At 39.7% G+C, this 19,980-nt stretch overlaps 1 protein-coding gene across 1 annotated transcript in view; it reads left to right on the top strand.

Annotated features, from left to right (window-relative positions):
- The window catches only part of GCLC (glutamate-cysteine ligase catalytic subunit), a 52,174-nt gene extending 38,422 nt beyond the window's left edge, over window positions 1-13,752 (top strand). The window contains exons 8-16 of the mRNA XM_040349828.1: window positions 477-593; window positions 671-809; window positions 2,744-2,856; window positions 4,595-4,687; window positions 4,908-5,012; window positions 5,477-5,558; window positions 9,590-9,693; window positions 9,787-9,907; window positions 12,452-13,752. Of these exons, the coding sequence (XP_040205762.1) occupies window positions 477-593; window positions 671-809; window positions 2,744-2,856; window positions 4,595-4,687; window positions 4,908-5,012; window positions 5,477-5,558; window positions 9,590-9,693; window positions 9,787-9,907; window positions 12,452-12,657 (1,080 nt within the window). The 3' untranslated portion in view covers window positions 12,658-13,752. The remainder of the gene's footprint in view (window positions 1-476; window positions 594-670; window positions 810-2,743; window positions 2,857-4,594; window positions 4,688-4,907; window positions 5,013-5,476; window positions 5,559-9,589; window positions 9,694-9,786; window positions 9,908-12,451) is intronic.
- Window positions 13,753-19,980: the final 6,228 nt, after the last annotated feature.

Below are 19,980 nucleotides of genomic sequence, written 5' to 3'. Positions count from 1 at the left end.
AAGATGTTCAATGCTGGGGAATTTTTTTTCTTTTTCTTAACCTTAAACCTTGCTTTAACCTTTTCAACAACTTTTATCCCTGACCTGTCTGGTGTGTTCCTTGGCCTTCAAGATTTTAGTTAGGGGTATCAGAGTAAAGGGTGCTGAATCTAAATGCATGCCACACTTTTCAGATATTTATTTGTAAAAAAACTGAACACCTATTTTATCATTTTCGTTCCGCTTTGCAATTATGTGGCACTTTGTTGGTCTAGCACATAAAATCCCAATAAAACAAATTTTACATTTTTTTAGTTGTAACATGACAAAATTTCAAGGGGGGTATGAATACTTTTTCAAGGAACTGTAGCTGTACTGACAAATATTGGGGAGTCCTTCCTGGTCTGTTCACTAGCTTTGTATTGGCAGAACACGCTGCTTTAATAAATTTGTGTGCACAGAACTGCAGATTGTAAATCTATTTTTCTTCCCCTTAGATGGCTCTGAGTGCAGCTGCTCCTTTCTACAGAGGATATGTATCGGACATTGACTGTCGATGGGGAGTTATTTCTGCCTCTGTAGACGATCGAACTAAAGAGGAAAGAGGCCTGGAGGTATACAGTAGATTACAATTCTCTATGTATTTTCTTTGCTTCTTGACTGTATAATTAACTTCTTTTTGTTCCTGTAGCCTCTGAAGAATAACAAATACAGAATCAGTAAATCTCGATACGATTCTATAGACAGTTACCTGTCTAGCTGTGGGGAAAAGTACAACGACATTGATTTGACTATAGATAAAGACATCTGTAGCCAACTAACAAAAGAGGGTAGGTTGTCAAGCTTTATTACATTAGATGGTTGTGCTGCTTCATGCAATGCCAGCTCAGTGTCTTTATCTGCTAATGGTATGTGTCCTTGTAACCCTGTAGAAATATTGTCATTGTTACTCCTTTTTTATTTAGGCATATTCATATTTCTTTGTATAAATGAGGAAAAGCGCATATGTGTGAGCCCAGTTTTTGTGAGAACCTTTTTCATGCAAGTTCCACTGCAAGCCAAATGGCAACTTGCACTTGGTTTGTGGCAACTTTATACGGGCAGATTTCAGGTGACTTCACTGCCTGGATTGAAGGTGCTTGCCTTCAGATGGAATGCATTCATGGACTAAGCTATACTTTAACTCTTTCATTGCCAGCGACGTATGGCATACAGTGGCACAGAACTGTTTCCAGTTTGCCAGGTCAGTATGCCATATGTTACTTGCATTTCCCTATCTTGTGTAAAGTCATGTCACTTCGGTGACCATTAACTTGCAACAAAACTGTTCAGCAGACTCCGATTAATTTAAAAGAATTGATGTGATCGCTTGTCAGCCACTAATTAGCTATTCATCTAAAATGCGACTAACACCCCCACCCTGTGCTCCTGCCCTGTCTCCTCTGCATTTGGTCGCTCTCCCACAGCCCTATATGTACACCACCTTCTCCCCCTCTCATTGGCTGCTGTGGGGAACAAGGGGATCAGACTGTTAAGCTGGAGAGCAGAACAGGTCAGTAAATATGTTTACTGACTTCCTTAAATGCACACAGTGGGTGGTGAATACCACTTACTCCTGTGTTCATACATAACTGAAGCACAGTAAACTGTGTTTTACTAAGTCTTCCTGTTCATTCATAAACTGAAAACAATGTGTAGAGCATGTTCTGTTCTCAGTGAAGAGGATTGGGGATCAGTGTCCTCAATCTGTTTGGTTGTAAACCCTCTGGGGGAAGTTACACCTACAGGTAAGCCTACATTAAGGCTTACCTGTAGGTGTTTGCAATATCTCCTAAACCTACACGGTTTAGGAGATATTTGCCAAAAAGAATACACCGATGTCTATGGCGCATGTGCACTGAACATGCTGGTTTTATGAATCGATAATGCCGGCTTTGATGTGTCCCGCGCAGGGTGACCTCATTGCCGCTCCGGCCAATCACAGCGCTGGTGCGGCGATACCCGGAAGTAACCTTCTGGAGAGATGTTTGCGGCTGGAGGGGGAGACTAGGACGGCTTCAGGGGCTTCGATCTAAGGTAAGTAATTCATAAAGAGCTAGTATGCTAGTCATACTAGCTCATTATGCCTTTTGTCTTGCAGGTTTTCTTCTTTTTTTTTTTCTTTTTTAATTCTGGGTTTACAACCACTTTAAGACTCCTGATTTTTTACCAAAGTCCCCGAACGGGGGCATAGGAAAACAAACCTAATTAATGGCTCATTCACATGGGTACTTTGGCCCATACAGCATAGATCTGTGGCTTTGGAGCTTTCTGAAGTGGGTGCAGGCAGCCTGTCATGTGAGTGCACAGCCACTGCTCAATAGATTCTGACAGCAGTGTCCCAATTGTCTGACTACAATGTCTTGGCAGGTGTGAGGATTCCTTTTATCTACCCAAGTTTTGTGTGAATGGAGGAGTCCGTTTTTGTCTAATCATTCTTGGTCATCTTGCGCCTTATTTGAATTTGTGCATAAGCACAATTGTTTGTGCGCCTAAATGAAGTGTAGGTGTGGTTTTTGGTTTATCATTCTGTAGGTATAGGGGTAATTTGAAAGAAGATGAAGGTGGGAAGAGGGATAGTTGGGAAGAGGGATAGTTATCTACCGGTATTTTCCATGAGAAGCCTAAATATTGTCTAAACAAGTATCCATCGCTCCATGTTACTTTTGTATAAAAAGTTGTCTTGTTTCCTTACACACTTTTTTTTTTTCTTTCTTTCCTTTAGGAATTGACCCCCTCATGGCCCAACACATTGCACATCTCTTTATTAGAGATCCTTTGACATTGTTTGAAGAGAAGATACATTTGGATGATGCAAATGAATCTGACCACTTTGAGGTTTGTTAGTGGCTGAAATTGTATACCTTTTAAAAAACAATCTTGGTAACAACTTTATTGTTGACTTACACATAAGTATTTAAGCCCTGGTTCACACTGGTGCGTTTTCACATGTCAAATCGGTGGCATTTGCCAGCAATGGCACCATCCTAATCGGTGCAATACCGCATCTGCACCGATTTGAAAAAGTAGTACAATTATTAAATTTTTTGTCCGATTTTACCATCTGTGCAAAAACCTACACGGATGTCTCTGAAATCTGGACTGACATGCGGGAGTGAAATGGTGCAAGTTTAGCTGAACTCGTATGGCTTCATTCCCGCAACCCAGTGTGAACCTGGGCTAATTGTACTTTACAGCGGGTTTGATGAGTTTAGGAACACAGATTCGCAGGTCATGTAAAAAGCATGGTATTCCATGGCTTTGGTTTGCATCTATGCGTTGCAAATTTGGTGCGGGGGGGGGTCCTGTGCATGTTAACTGCGGGTGAGATGCAAATTTTATCTTCATAGGCTTCAATTGAACTTGCAGTAAACACTCGGCACACAGTTCAAATCTCTGCGAATTTTTCACTGTCGTGGTAAATTCACACCTGTCTACCTCAAAACCCAAGGCAAATTTGCAGTACATCGCACCACAGTAGTGTGAACCTAGGCTCAAGAGCATTATTGCATAGTGGGGCTATGTGGCATTCTGTAAAAATGGACAATTGTATGATCTGATTGCCGTACTGGCGTTTACAGTTGTTTGCAGGTGTGTGTGTATATATTTAAATGTCAATTTCGATCTTGTGCCATTGAGATGCACTACAGTTTAAAGCAAAAATGAATCTATTCCATGTGCCTTTTTAGCAAGTATATTTAACATTTTACTGAAAGACTAACCTTTATTTCAATATGATAAAATGGTATGGGGAAGGGATGATAAATGAGCTCTTGGAGTATAACTAAAACTTCAACTCAAATGCATAAAGGCCTCTAGCAGTCCCGAAACCACACTGTACCTTCCAAGCCGGGCACAAGGTAGGTGTAGAGGTTGGTGCTTCAGCCTGGGATGCTGATTCTCCCCCCCCCCCCCCCCCCAACAAGCGATCCAAAACTATGATGGCAAGGCCCACACCTGACTTGTGTCTTTGTTAAAACATAGCTTTCACAAGTAGAGGAGCTTGTAGGTTTGGCAGGCAGCCTTAGTCATAGCAAAAAAGACCTTGACCCATGTTATATTTGCAGTTTATAGTCTATCTAGCCCTGCCCATCACATACCAGTCACATCAATTCTGCCAAGCTGTTCAGACAGCTCGCATCCTAATACCGTCCTTGCTGCTGGTCTTCAGATATGTGATGTCAGCAGTCTTCCTTCTCTCCATGCCTTGATGCACAATGAAGTCTTGGGAAGTTGTCTGTCTTTGGTCAGTGTAAGGCATTTATAATATTGCAGGTTCCCAGTACATGAGTAGTTGGAAATGGAGCATATTGCAAACATGACAGTGACAGCCCAGGTGTGTAATCCTTTTGCTGAAACTGGATATTCTGTTCAGACAGTGTTTTGTTTTATATAATGGCAAGCATCGTGCAAGGGTGTGTTGGACATGAAAAGAATAGATTAACTCTCTGTAAACTGGATGCAATCCAGGCACTCATTTAATCCAAAAAAAAGGAAGTTCACATTGTATTCTTCTTGAGTAATTTCTGCTGTCAGAACTGATAGATGCTTACCATATATTTTATTCCTCCTCCAGAATATCCAGTCAACTAACTGGCAGACAATGAGATTTAAGCCTCCTCCACCTAACTCTGATATAGGTTGGCGAGTGGAGTTTCGGCCTATGGAGGTTTGTATTCTTCTGTATACAGTATATCTATTTACTACATCACTTGATAGCAGGCTTGTATTTGGAGATCCAATGGATAAATTAGAACTAAAGGCAAAATGTGTGTGTGTTTTTTTTTGTTTTTTTTATGTGTGATCTACAAGTAGAATGCAAGTGTCTGTGTGTTTAAAAATAATTCACTGTTAATATAAGTTCTTTTATTTTATTTTTTTATTTTTAGGTCCAATTAACAGACTTTGAAAACTCTGCCTATGTAGTGTTTGTGGTGTTGCTGACCAGAGTCATTCTTTCTTACAAGTTGGATTTTCTTATTCCATTGTCAAAGGTATAAACTCTTATAGGGCAGCTTTTATTTTATCAGAGTATCTTCTTTTGAGATGCAGCATTTGCTAGCGGTGCTTCTTTTTAGAGATTGCCTTTTGGGTAGTTTTCTGGGGTACGATCATGATGGTTGGATGGGACTGACTTTGTAAAAGTGTGAAAATGTACAAAATGCTGGTTTAGAGTAAGGCTACAACACTTGAATATTCCAGACCAAAATGTCCTAATTTAAGACTATACCTTCATAGCATCTGGTTACCACCGATATATGAAGTATTACATTAACTCCTACAAAACGGTGCTTACTAAACAATATGTTTTTCTTTGAGAAGGACAAGGATGACGGCTCTAGAACAGTGGTGGATTTTCAGTGATTTTTACTCTTCATAGTATTTGGTTAACTTGGGACAACTGTGTGCATATACCAGCTTTTTGTTTATTTATTTTTTTGCACGTTTTTTTTTGCAGGTTGATGAAAACATGAAAGTGGCCCAGAAACGTGATGCTGTGCGTCAAGGAATGTTTTACTTTAAAAAGGATATTTGCAAAGGTACCTTATGTAATTAATGAATATGTTGGTGTAAAGTTTTTCTAGTCGGTCCTTTCAGAATCCTTCTGATGCAGCTAGCACATGTAGTCGTTGCAGGGGACAAATTGGCTTAAAAATAAGTGAGCATGACATTTTATATATATATCTCTCTATCTCTACTATAATATAATTTTTTATTTCTTTTTGGGAATAATGTTAAAAAAAGGGGGGTGGCAGAGGTGAAAAAATAGATGCTCAAGTATTCAGACCTTGTTCACACCCGACTTTTGACTTTTTCAGTTTTGCAGAAACACTACAGTCCATTTGCATTGTTTCCTATGGGTCATGTTCACATCTGTGCATTGTATGTAAAGAGCCAAGGACTACTTTTTTTTTTTTTTTTTTCTTCCCTTGTTTATGGTTCCATAGACTTCAATGGATCAAAGATGTTTATTGAAAAACCCCAAAATGCACCTGGATTATGCAAATTTCAACCTGCATAGGTGTGAACCAGGCAGAATTCATTAATCTGTAAACTTTGGTCAATTTAACCACTTCCCGCTCGGCCTATAGCAGGATGATGGCGGGCGGTGGTTTTGTTATCCTGACTTGTCATCATATAACGTCCAACAGGATAAGCTGCGATCGGTGGTGCTGTGTGTCCTGCTGACACACTGCATCTCCGATCGTGGTAGGGTAAGGAGGCTCCTTATCATGTGATCAGCTGTGACCAATCACAGCGTGAACCAGGAAGTGCTGGTAAAACTGCTTTCCTCGGTTCGCACTGATGGGTAGAGCCAATCGGCGCCTCTCCCTGTCAGAGGGGGGGGTCAGCACTGATGATTCCCATTGCCCCCCATCAGATGTGCCACAACAATGGCCATCAGTGATAATGGGGGAACTAATGCGCAAACCACCAATAAAATTAATCCACTAATAATAAGCAGCTGCCACAACTAAGTGTTCACACACTCAACAGATATGATAGGCAAGGGGGTGTATATGGTGCTTGCTAAATAAGGATAAATATTTAGTTTTTATTTGGACTATTATTATTTAGCAAGCGCCATATACACCCCCTTGCCTATCAATGGCCATCAGTAACACCTGTCATTACCTCATTAGTGCTGCCTATCAGTGGCCATCATTTCTACATAGCAGTGGCTATATATATATATATATATAATTTTTTTTTTTTTATAAACCCTTTCGTTGCTGGGTCCATACGGTGGCCAAGTCCGTATGGACCTAATTTCTGTTCCTGTTATAAGCTCATGGTCACTTGCAGCATAATTGTTCAGCAGAAACTGCTGAGAAAACTGAACAATCAGAGCAATATACCTAAAATGTGACCCCGACCCACCCCCTCCTGTCACTTTGCCGCCGGGTCTCCTGCCCCTCCACTCGCCTATGCTGACATGGAAAGTGTCCCCACCCCCACTTTAACTCTCCATTACCCTGCCTTAACCTTCGATGCTCTGATCTGATACGAGAGATCGTGTGTTTTAGTTAAAAGAAAAAAAAAAGGGGGGTTGTAAAGGTAAAAAATGCTTTCCCTAAATAGCTTCTTTTACCTTAGTGCAGTCTTCCTTCACTTACCTCATCCTTCGATTTTGCTTTTAAATGTCCTTATTTCTTCTGAGAAATCCTCACTTCCTGTTCTTCTGTCTGTAACTACACACCGTAATGCAAGGCTTTCTCCCTGGTGTGGAGAAAGCCTCTTGAGGGGGGAGGGGGCGAGCAGGCAAGTCAGGACACTCTACTTTGCAGATAGAGAAAGGAGCTGTGTGTTGGTGGGCGTCCTGACACTCCTGCTCGCCCCCTCAAGAGGCTTTCTCCACACCAGGAAGAAAGCCTCGCATTACTGTGTGTAGTTAGACAGAAGAACAGGAAGTGAGGATTTCTCTGAAGAAATAAAGACATTTAAAAGCAAAATGGAAGGATGAGGTAAGTGAAGGAGGACTGCACTAAGGTAAAGAAAGCTATTTAGGGAAAAAAATTACCTTTACAACCCCTTTAAGGGACTTTGATCTTTCTCCATTTCAAAAAGACATTAAAGGTCTGTTTAGACCCCTGATGTGTCTCCAAAGCGTGCCCCCCACCCCCAAAGTAAAAAGTTGTAAAACAAAAATAAATAGTGAGGGTAGATTTAGACATGTCTCCCTTGTCTCTAAAGCCCAATCCACATTAGGATCAGGCTACTGACAAGCGGTGAGAAAACAATGCGGCGCCTCCTTTACTGCCAACTTTAGTCCCATTTTTACCTACAAATGAACCGCAACCGCATGCATTTCGCAAGGTTGTGGGGCGTTTGCGGCACATCCCCTTGACAGTGTGTAGTGTTCGGCGGAAGACATCGCTACAAGTTGGGCCAAGTTTGCCTCGGGTGCACAGCATCGTGGCATCAGCACCCTGTCCTCTGCCTATTATAAAATCTCTGCTGGGGGGTCTTTTGTAAACTCTGAAAACTAGAAGTCAAAAATCAAAAAAGCAAAGGGAAAAATTGCAAAAAAATGTTCTGGCTACTTTGAGTGTAAAAATGACAGCACAGGGACTGGCAGCGAAAAGGTTAAACAGGGTATTGGGATTGTTTTTTTTTTCGTTGTAGCTGCTTATTAAAGCAGTATTTAAACCCAAAATGAAATGTATTTCAGCCTACCAATCAGATGTGATGGCTGTATTTGTAAAACTTTTTTTTCTGTAAGGCTTTATTTCCCTCTGTTTTCACCTGATCATCCTGTATTGGAGTGCCCCACTCTGGATGAAGGTGCACAGGGGGCATAATGGACCACAGCATTGTTAGTTTGGGGAGGGAATTTGTTTTTAGATGTAGTAGTACTTTTAAATACACTAACAAATTAAAGCCAAACTTCTAATTTATCGGTTACAGTAAAGTGTGTGTGTGGTCGTGGTCCCCCCTCCACTTTGGGATAACAGCATATTTTTACATAAAAGCATATTGGAAGAACCCCCACCAGAGTTTAAATGGTTTGTCTCATCCCTGTAAACTGATACATCTGAAAGGAAGCTTTTTTTTTTAAACTGACTTGCTGGCTAGATCACCAGATGAAAATAGAGACTAAAAAATAAAAAAAACTGCAAATACAGCCATCACATCTAAGAATTGGTAAGCTGCAATATGTTTGCTTTTGGGTTTAATACTGCTTTTCTCTATATGGCAAAACATTTGATAAAGTTCCCCAGGAGCCTCTTAAACTACATCGGGAGGAAAGGGTATATATTCACTAGGGCTGCAACTAACGATTATTTTCATAATTGATTAGTTGGCCGATTTTATTATTTTGATCGCCTTAAAAAAAAAAAAATGCATTTTTTGGCCCAATTTGTTGGGCAAATTACAAAACACAAATACGCAGCAGCTGAAAAAAATCATGGATGTGAACGTGTCCCATTGGAAAAAATGTAAATGAACTGTAGTGTGTTTCTGCAAAAAGCACCAAATAACAGAGGTGTGACCCAGGCCTGAGATGCTTAGTAACATAATGGGGTTAAACAAAAAGAGCAAATAATCGCTACTGTAAGGGGTTCATTTTTTTTACTGTGGGACAGTGAAAGTAATATTTACAGAAGCAATTTGCTTTTTTGTACTATAAAGGGCTAATTTTAGTTTTTTTAACCCCATTATGTTACTGGCCGATTAATCGATTATGAAAATTGTAATCGACTAATTTAATAAAATCGATTAGTTGTCGATTAGTTGTTTCGGCCCCAATATGCACTGAAATAAGCAGTATGTCACATGGGAAATGTTTTTAAATATCTGACAAAGGGCCTTTAATTTGAACTAACTTGGGTCCCACATTTTGGTTCTAATGAAAGAGGGGAAAAAAAGCATTAGGGTTTTTTATGTTTTTGTTTGTAAAAATATTCCTAAACCCAATTGTGGGTCTGATGGGCCAGAGCTTAGAGCCACACGAATTGGGAAAACACTGACAGATTCTGTCCCTTATATTGGGGTTAGCAGGTGGTAAATCTTTAAATTTGAGGTCAGCAGGTGAAGCTTTTTCTGACCCCCCCTTTTTTTTTTGCAGCTGGCATTGCTGCAGTTGATGGCTGTTATACGACACTTAATGGAGCAGAAGCTGAACCGGAAGATTATACCCTCATGAGCATTGATACTATAATCAATGGAAAGGTGAGAGCTTACAGAGTGTTTTTGTTTTTTGAGTATGTGTTTGTGTAATATTGTATTAGCATGTTAATCAATGTTTGTTTATCCCTTTTGAAGGAAGGGGTTTTTCCAGGTTTGCTTCCCATCCTTAATTCTTACCTGGAAAACATGGAGGTAGATGTCGACACACGCTGCACCATACTAAACTACCTTAAACTTATTAAGAAAAGAGCTTCAGGTAAGACTTTAAACTGATTTAGCAGTGACCAATTACAATTGGAGCAGCAGCTGTGTCTGTGCAGCTACTGCTTTCCAATAAGCATGAATGGGACTGCTAGAATGCAGATGCACAACACCCCCCCCCCCCCCTCATATTGAGGGCATGCAGACTGGTATGGGGGGTGCTCGCTTGTCCCCTCCCTTTTCTTGACCTACCGGGCTGCATGGTATGGATTTTGGGGGGGACCCCACTGTTTTTTTGTTTTACACATTCAGCTGTCAGCGGGGAACCTGGCCCTCTCCTTTAGCAAGCAGCTGTATACTGTGTAAAAAAAACGCAGTACTTGCATTTTTTGGATGCAGGTCTATTGAAGTCTATTGCATGCAAAACGCTGCATTTTGTGGGAATAAAGCCCCCGGACCTTTCCAAAAATGCAAAGGGACAAAAATGCATTGATGTGAAAGTGTTGCAAAATGCATCAAATGCACTAGTGTGAATCGATCCTGAGAAGCAGGAGGATGACATCACAATCTCCACCTCAGTCAATCAGAGGAAACTTTGTATTCATTCATAGAATACGTTTCCTGTTAATGGTGGAGCAGCGCTCATTTGGACTCTGTTGTTCCAGTAGCTAGACAGGAAGTCTCAGCACACTTGTTGATGAAGGAAATGGTTTGTTTGGGCCAGCTTGGCCTAAAGGAGTGATTTAAAGGCACAGCTAACATGGCGTTAGGCTTTAAGTTTACCCATGTGAACAAGGCATGATAGTTTAGTCACTGTGTACAGCTGGAACCCTCTACAGCATGGGTGCTCAACCTATGGCCCTCCAGCTGTCGCAGAACTACAAGTCCCATAAGGCATTGCAAGGCTGACAGTTACAAGCATGACTCCCAAAGGCTGAGGCATGTTGGGACTTGTAGTTCTGTAACAGCTGGAGGGCCACAGTTTGAGCACCCATCTACAGCATAGGTCTTCAAGCTATGGCTCTCCAGTTGTTCAGGAACTACAATTACCATCATGCCTAGGCATGTCTGTGAATGTCAGTGTTACAATGCCTCATGGGATGTGTAGTTTTACAGCAGCTGGGAGGGCTGTAGTTTAAGGCTAGAACTGGCTGTAGATCAGGGATCCTCAAAGGAAACCTTTCCTAAGACTTGTGTGTTTTTTTGTTTTGTAAATTAGAATCCCTGACACACAAGAAGTATACATGTCGTAATTTGAAGTGTTAATCTAACCTACTAGCATTTGTCATTCCTGACGTCCTATAACCTTCTGGTTTCATTCAGGAAAAGTTAAATTTTTATAGCTTTTGAGGTGAAGCGAATCCTTTGTACATAGGGCAGCAATCAGACCACATACTGACTGAACAGGAAAAACGATCAAAAATTCAATGATCGTTTTACACGTGTGTGTGTGTGTGTGTGTGTGTGTTTTTTTTTGGTTTTGTTTTTCCCAGTAGTATACGTAAAGCTTTGTTTGAGGATGTTATGGCATCATTTAGGCTCCGTTCACACTGGATGCCAATGCGGCTCCCAGCAGGGGTCCTGTTGGTATTGGTTCAGGTCCGATTTCAGCCTGAATTTTGTGCTAAATTTGGACCTAAAACTGATCAAAAGACGCACAGGGCTCCTGTGCAAATTTGCACCGGAGCCGCATCGGAGATATATGAACCAGCTCCATAGAGAGCCATTTACATTCTCCTGCTATTGTGAATTGGATACGGGCATCCCACATCCAATTTGCAATAGTGTGAACCCGGCCTTAGACGTGTGCTTGGGTGTGACAAAAATGCATGTTTTGAGCTGCATTTTTGCCACCTGTCATAGGGCCCCCCCCCCCCCTTAAGCTGCATTAGAAACGGGTGTTTACATGGTGCATCACAGTCATTGCTTCATGTTGGGTAAACATAGCCATCGGCAGGCTACACATTCAAGGAAGTGCTGCAAATTGCATGCAATGCTTGTGGGCTAAATGGGGTTGAATCGGGCAGTGAGGAAGCGTTGCATTGCTTCCTCACCACCTGTTGGCTTCAGAGTATAGGGAGATTTAGTGCGGTTCACACAGGGGCAACCTGACTTACAGCGTGACTTTGCAAGGCAACTTCAGCGTGACTTGGAGCAACTTACAACGCGACTTAAAGTTGCCTCCAGGACAGGCGACTTTGGCTGTGGCCAATCACAGAATGATCAGCTCTGTGGGAGGGAGGGGGTTTGCCTGAGTAAACTATTTTCTCTTCCTGTAAAGTTGCTTCAGTTAAGATGTGATCCGACTTGGAGGCAACTTCCAATGAAATCAATGGGAACAAATTGCCTACAAGTCGCCTTGAAGTAGTCCGGAAACCTTTTCTGAAGTCAGAGCGACTTCAGTAGTGTACATTAAGATGGCTCTCATTCACTTTAATTGAATTTCTCATGTTGTGCGACTTGGGTCGGATCTCAAGCCGTGCTAGTGTGAACCTGTCTAAACTTACCTTAAGAGCTACAGATTTGTTTTTTGGTTGTGTTTTTTTTTTCATTTAAATTCTTGTTCTACACAGCATCACATTTTTTATTTTCCTCCTAGGTGACCTGATGACAGTTGCTCGATGGATGAGAGAATTTGTATCAAACCATCCAGACTATAAGCATGACAGCGTGATAACGGACAAAATTAATTATGACTTGATGGTTAGATGTAACAAGATTGCAAATGGACAAACAAGTTGTCCAGAATTGGTTGGTTTTACAACTTCTAAAACAAAGCCCAGTGGAAACGAGACGATTGTATGATTGTGTTATATAGTCCACCTCGGTGTAGTGTGTCATTTGAACTGCATTTTTTTTTTTTGGTATGATGACCAAACTGTAACACTGCACAAAAGTATGGGCCAATGAGCTTTTATCCAGTGGTAACTTCTTAAATGAATATATAACTATTAACATTTATACAGTGTATATGTAAATAGTCAAATATTTTTATGACTAACAATGTATTGAACGAAGTGTATGCCGTTACTGTGAAATCAACTTACATTTTTATGTATACAATGGGGAAGATCATTTTGTCCAGCAAATCCTGCAGTATGGTATCCAATAGAAGTATTTAATCGAGCATTTTAATCCCCCCCCCCTTTTTTGTTTTTTTTGTTTTTAGATGTTTTTTATATTGAATTGATAACTATTACCTTGACAAACTATACTTGATCTCTTACAAGAGCATGCACAAGAAAATTGCACAGACCCGTCTCTTTGCTTAGCCATATGCCCAAAATGTTTAAATAAATAAATCAGTCAGCTGAAAGATGTCTGTGCTGAGTCAGCACATTTTGTCTGGTGCTGGACTGGCAGTGCCCAGCGGGGAGATGAGATCTGCATTCCATGCACTGTAAAACATTTTATTCCCACAGCAAGGATTCCCTGATCACATGCACTGTTTGCTTTAGGACAAAGCTGCTTAGATAATTTCTTCTTCAATCCAAATGCCTTTCAAATTCCAGTCCATTAAACATAACTGTAAACTGTGACTTGTACTACTAAATCTTGCAGTAGAGTCTACTGATCTCACAAATCTTGCATGTCCAACGGGAAATATCAGTGGCCTTATCTGGACAAAGTTATTTCTCTTCATAATGGATGAGCCTGATTTGTGTGATGTCTGTAACCTGTAAATATTGCTTGTAATTCTGTATTCACTAGTTATAGAAGATACCCAAATGTACAGAATGGGTATATTTGAATGCAAGTGGAAGGTCAAGCAGATTTTATAAACCTTGAAAAAAATAAATTGACATTTCAGTTTTTCTGTAGTTCTGTTTTAATCTTGAGTTAAAATGCATAGCTGGTACCTACTGACTTGGGAAAAATAAATATACAGAATTCAATGTGTTTTTATGTGTGTTTTTTCTTATTTAATCTTTTTTAATAAATATGTTTGGCCACGTAGTACAGATGATACAGAAAATAATAAATAATTAATGTCTGTCTGTTTATATCTAGGTAATATTGTTTGATTACTATAAGAATCTGCTTTTACCAATAGTAGAAAATAAACAAGCATGTAGTAGGGGTGTAATATTTAAATGGACTGTAAAAGTGCTGTACATATTAAGGTTACTTAAGGGGTGTTTTTTTTTTTATGGTGGGATTATGGAATATTGCATGTTTTTGTATATTGTAGTCATCGGGTGAAGTGTTAGCTCCTTTTTCACACATTTGACTTGCACACAGAAATAACTCGTCTGCAAAATCATCCCTTTATTGTATGGTTCTATCTATTAAACCAGGCCTGAACCTCAGTACAGGTTACTGAACAAAAAAGTAACTATCTGCCCTTCAAACAGTTGTAGATGGGATTCCATTGAACACGTATACCCTGCACTTAACATTCTAACTATGGCTCTTGGATGCCTGTACAGAGCTTAAGGGCAAATTTTAGCAGGCAGCCTTTTGTGGAACATGATAGCTGGCAAATATGCTTAGGTTTACAGCACTTGGAGGTACAGTAAGTGAGCTTTAACTTCCTTTTCTAATTTTTAAAGTGGGAGTAAACTATAATAAGGCTTACCTATAGGTACAGTAAATATCTCCTAAAGGTGCACTATTCAGAAGATATTTACTTGTGCATGGTTTGGTGATGTCAGCGCATGCGCTCTGAAGGTGCCCGTGCTGTTAGGAGTCCTTGACCACGCAGGAGCTGCTATTTACAAGTTAAAATCATCAGTGTTTCTTGCTAGAAAATTACTTGGAACCCCCCCCCCCCCCCCCCCAAAAAAAAAAATATATATATATATATATATATATATATATATATATATATATATATATATATATATATATATATATATATATATATATATATTATACAGGATTTATATAGTGCCAACAGTTTGCGCAGCACTTTACAGCATCAGGGAAGACCATGCAATTCAATACAGGAGGGATCAGAGGGCCCTGCTCGTTAGAGCGTACAGTCTAGAAGATATATAAATAAACACACCCTAGATAATAAAATGGCGGTAGTTAAAATACTTTGACACTGTATTTGCGCAGCGGTCTAACAAAGCAATATTTTTGAATTTTTTTATATATTGTGAAAGATAATGTTTTATGCCAAGTAAATGAATACCCAACATGTCACGATTCATAATTGTGCCTGCTCGTGGAATGGCAGCAAACTTTGACACTTAAATGTCTCCATAGGCAAAGTTTAAAAATTTCTACAGTTTTGAGATACAAAGGAGGTCTTTTGCCAGAATTATTGCGATCGCGCCGATGTCTCGCATGTGTGTGTTCGACTTGCGTATGTGTTCCCTTCTGCGTGTGAGCACGGAGGGACAGGGTGGTTTAAAAAAAAAAAAAAAATCTTATTTTAAATTTTTTATTTTTCGTTTTAACACTGTCCCTTTAAAAAAAAAAAAAAAAACTCCTGACGCCCATATAAGTGATCTTGCTGTAAATCTGCTGCGGAGGCCACTTTTACCTTAAAGTTGACCGCCCAGTGTGGAGAAAAATACCTGGGGTTATAGCAGCGAACATCAAAGTACCAATGTATATCCACGGTGGGTGGTCAAGAAGTGACTCTTAAAACAGGGCCGCAGCTGCCTCATCTGTGCTCACCAGTGCCACCTGCCAGTGCCATGGTGCCACCCATCAATGCCCGTGCAGCCTCATCAGTGCATATCAATGAAGGAGAAAAATTACCTGTTTTCAACATTTTATAACGAACTATGAGACAACAGGTGTGTTTTGCTAAAAAAAAAAACAGCCACCAAAATAAAGCTCTATATGTGTTAAAAAAAAAGATTAAAATTTGATTTGGGTACAGTGTTGCACGTGCAATTGTCATTCAAAGTGTGAAAGCTGAAAATTGGTCTGTGCAGGAAGGGGGGTTTAAGTGCCCAGAAGGTAAGTGGTTAATTGTCATGAATGTGGTGTCATATTTAAGAGGGGAGTTTCAGAGTTAAATTCTAGTCCAGCTCTAAAATGCAGTCCTAGAAGTTGGGAAACTCTTTAACACAGAGTTAACTACCAATGGAAAACTGATTCCACTGACTGTTCCCCTTCTCAAAATGAATATGTAGAATTGAATGTTTGTCTTCAGAATAAAGCGTTGCTATGATTACCAGCTGTGCTACAGCAAGCTGAAAAACATTAGGTAACCAGACAGTGCTGGGGTCTTGTGATCCCTTAACCACTTAAGGACCAAGCCTAATTTTTTTTACACTTGGTGTTTACAAGTTTAAAATCGCTTTTTTTTTTTTTTTCTAGAAAATTACTTTGAACCCCAAACATATACCGGTATATAATTTTCCCTCCTCCAAGTCCTCTCAAGTCTCAAATTATACTTGGCTTCCTGCTATGTGCTGTGTGTCATCAGATCCCCGCCCCCTGAATTTCAGATGTGTCTAAATTCTGTACTTTAACTGGCTGTAGGGGAGAGAAGGCTGCAGATAAACATACACAGCTTTATGTAGGAGGATTCCCTTATACTGTAGTAAATATTGAGTTTGGGGTGGCATCATAATTGAATGGCAACTTAACACACTGTGGTTTGCGTGCCAACATGTGGAAAAGCATTTTACATGTTACCAGAGCTGATATAAACCATTATTCCAACCTTTTTCTATCGTAGGTCAGAGCTAAACATCAAGAGACAGACTTTGGACTTTCCTTCTCAAATAGGCAACACTACATTTCATTAACGGGCAGTAGTGTATGATGCAAGTCATAGTGAGTCAGCAGGCATGTCTGCCAGGATGACTGTAACTACATTCTGTATATTTATTCTTGAAACTTTCTGGGAAACTAGTTTGTGATGTAATTGCTAGTTGGAATGGCTGTAAGGAGACTAAAAGGAAACATATTAAGATAATATATGAGGTTGCCATCACTGAAATCTTTTGATAATGATGGCTTGCCTATAGCGATCCAATAGCTTAAATATTTTGAATCACTTGACTGGATGCAGATCAGGGGTTAAGACTTTCCCCGACTTGCTTGTTCTGGGTCAGAAATCTGATTGGCTTGAGATAGCGAAACAGCTAGAATTTAAATAAAGGTCAACAATGGCAACTGATGCTTCTAGTAACTTATATTTGTGCTTGTATATTTAGAGACCCGGACAAGTCTTAAAATATTTTAAGCCTGAAGATGTCTGCAATGGAAGGCAGCATATACTCAATGCTCTGCAGCTCATTTTGGCTATCTTAGCTACAATTACAGTCTCTGGGAGAATCTTCATATCATTCCTAGAAGTGTCAGATGTAAAGATTTTCAAGGCCTGCTTCTCATGCCATAGTAGTTCCTACTCTATCATCACAGGAGTTGTGTATAGCCATTTGCCCCCCTTCGTGACCAGGACATTATTTGTTGCTATAAAACATATCCAATAATATAATCTCTTAAATTTAGGCCAAAATATATTCTGCTACATGTCTTTCGAGAAAAAAAAAATCCCAATAATAATAATATATTGACAAACTATGGGATATGTAATTTTTTTTTTTAATGCTAGCGATCGGCAACTTACAGCGGGATTGCAATAGTATAGAGGACAATCTGAAACTGACTAACTGCCAGTGACATTATTATAGTGATCAGTGCTAATAATTTGCACTATCACTGTACTAATGACAATGAGCAGGAAAGGGGTCAACATCTAGGGCAATCAAGGAGTTAAATGTGTGCCTAACAAATGTGTATGTGTGTGCTGATTTTACTGGTGGACCTAGTTTTTTTTTTCATTCCCTGCTTAGCAGGGAAAGAACAAATGAGATCTCCTGTCACTGAACACAGCTCTATGTTGTTTACATCCACAGAACTGTGAGGAATCTCAGAGCCGATCACCAGGTGCTGGCAGGCCATCGTTGACCAGGACTCGGTGATCGGCATAGGTGGTGCTCTGCCTTAGCACAGCACATGCCCGTACTAGGTACTGTATGTGATCCAGCGAAGGGAGGCCACTTTACATCCTTGTGATGCGGCCAGAAAGCAGATATGCTAGCCAGAGAAACCACAGTGCATAGTGGATGATCCTCCATCCAGCATGCCTGGAAGAGTTTTTAGTGGCCCCTAGACTTTCAGCAAAGCGGCAACTTGAGTAAGCATGAAGAGGTAAGTGTAAACAGTCTTCATTTGCAGGTCCCCTTTTTCTTTTTAAATGAAAAAGATTTTTCAGGCAACAAACACTTTAATAATAGTGTAGTGTGTTATAAAAATGGGGGCGCAAACCAAACCTATCCAGGGCACAATAAATAAATAAAACTAGCCAAGCAGCAGCCACGACTAATAGTGCTCACACACTGGTAACAGATAAAGATGGGGGGGTGTAATGGCGCTTGCTAATAAGTGTGAATATAAATGAATAAATGTGTATCCTTCCCCTGCTGGGGTTAATAGTGTTCCACTCTAAATAATGACCAACAATACCACCCCACTTCAATAATATAACGTGGAGGGTAAAGAGAGTGAATAATTGATAAAATCCAGTGAATCACCATGCCAATAACAGCACAATGTTAATAAAGTGTAAATACTTCAAATATAAAATAATCAAGCAAAAAAATCCTTAATGTGCTTCCTTCCAGAAAAAAGTGCGAATGTGCAATAAAATATAAGTTTAAAAAGAATATATATAACTAGAAAAATAAAAACCAAATCAATAAATGTACAATGACCATGCAGCAGTGATCAAAAATAAAAAAATATATCCTTAATAGTGCAAGTGTCCCATATGATCCATCCACGGGATCAAAAAAGTGTCAATAAATAAATAAAATATTATAATAGAAATTGATAAAACAAGTGTCCAGTGCACAATCGTGCAAAAGTGAATAATAGTCCAACATCAAATGCAATAATAAAAGTGCATATGTGCTCCACTCATAATAGAAGAAAATCCACAAATAGTTTCTTTAGTGCAGGATGATGAGATGTGCCCCCATGCTTGTAGATACAGACTTCCACAGTGTGAATATGTTAATACCAGCCTCTTACCTCAATGAGGCTTTAAACAAGCCTATATCAAATACTGTTGGGAGAAACGAACAGATCCACTCCAAAACACAGGCTCACATAATCACAGCGATGGTTTCTCAAAAGAAAAGCACAGGGAGGCCTCCATAGTATAAGATCTTTTAACACAGTTTAATGAAATAAAAAAAATACACTCACAGACAGTGCTTGTAAGGCAGCGTGTAGCAAACTCATGTGTCTCCGTTCTGCGGCCGCGAACGGATGACGTCACCAGCGTACCCTCCTAGTCCTCACGCGTATCGTGACAGCCGACGTCACTTAATCATAGGATCAAGTGACGTCGGCTGTCACGATACGCGTGAGGACTAGGAGGGTACGCTGGTGACGTCATCCGTTCGCGGCCGCAGAACGGAGACACATGAGTTTGCTACACGCTGCCTTACAAGCACTGTCTGTGAGTGTATTTTTTTTATTTCATTAAACTGTGTTAAAAGATCTTATACTATGGAGGCCTCCCTGTGCTTTTCTTTTGAGAAACCATCGCTGTGATTATGTGAGCCTGTGTTTTGGAGTGGATCTGTTTGTTTCTCCCAACAGTATTTGATATAGGCTTGTTTAAAGCCTCATTGAGGTAAGAGGCTGGTATTAACATATTCACACTGTGGAAGTCTGTATCTACAAGCATGGGGGCACATCTCATCATCCTGCACTAAAGAAACTATTTGTGGATTTTCTTCTATTATGAGTGGAGCACATATGCACTTTTATTATTGCATTTGATGTTGGACTATTATTCACTTTTGCACGATTGTGCACTGGACACTTGTTTTATCAATTTCTATTTTTATTTCTATTATAATATTTTATTTATTTATTGACACTTTTTTGATCCCGTGGATGGATCATATGGGACACTTGCACTATTAAGGATATATTTTTTTATTTTTTTGTTTTTGATCACTGCTGCATGGTCATTGTACATTTATTGATTTGGTTTTTATTTTTCTAGTTATATATATTCTTTTTAAACTTATATTTTATTGCACATTCGCACTTTTTTCTGGAAGGAAGCACATTAAGGATTTTTTTGCTTGATTATTTTATATTTGAAGTGTAGTGTGTTAGTACTGTAACTGTTTA

This window comes from Rana temporaria, chromosome 4 (assembly GCF_905171775.1).
Source record: "Rana temporaria chromosome 4, aRanTem1.1, whole genome shotgun sequence".
NCBI lineage: Eukaryota > Metazoa > Chordata > Amphibia > Anura > Ranidae > Rana > Rana temporaria.
Note: the sequence above shows the minus strand (reverse complement) of the source record. Positions and strands in the feature narration are given on the sequence as shown.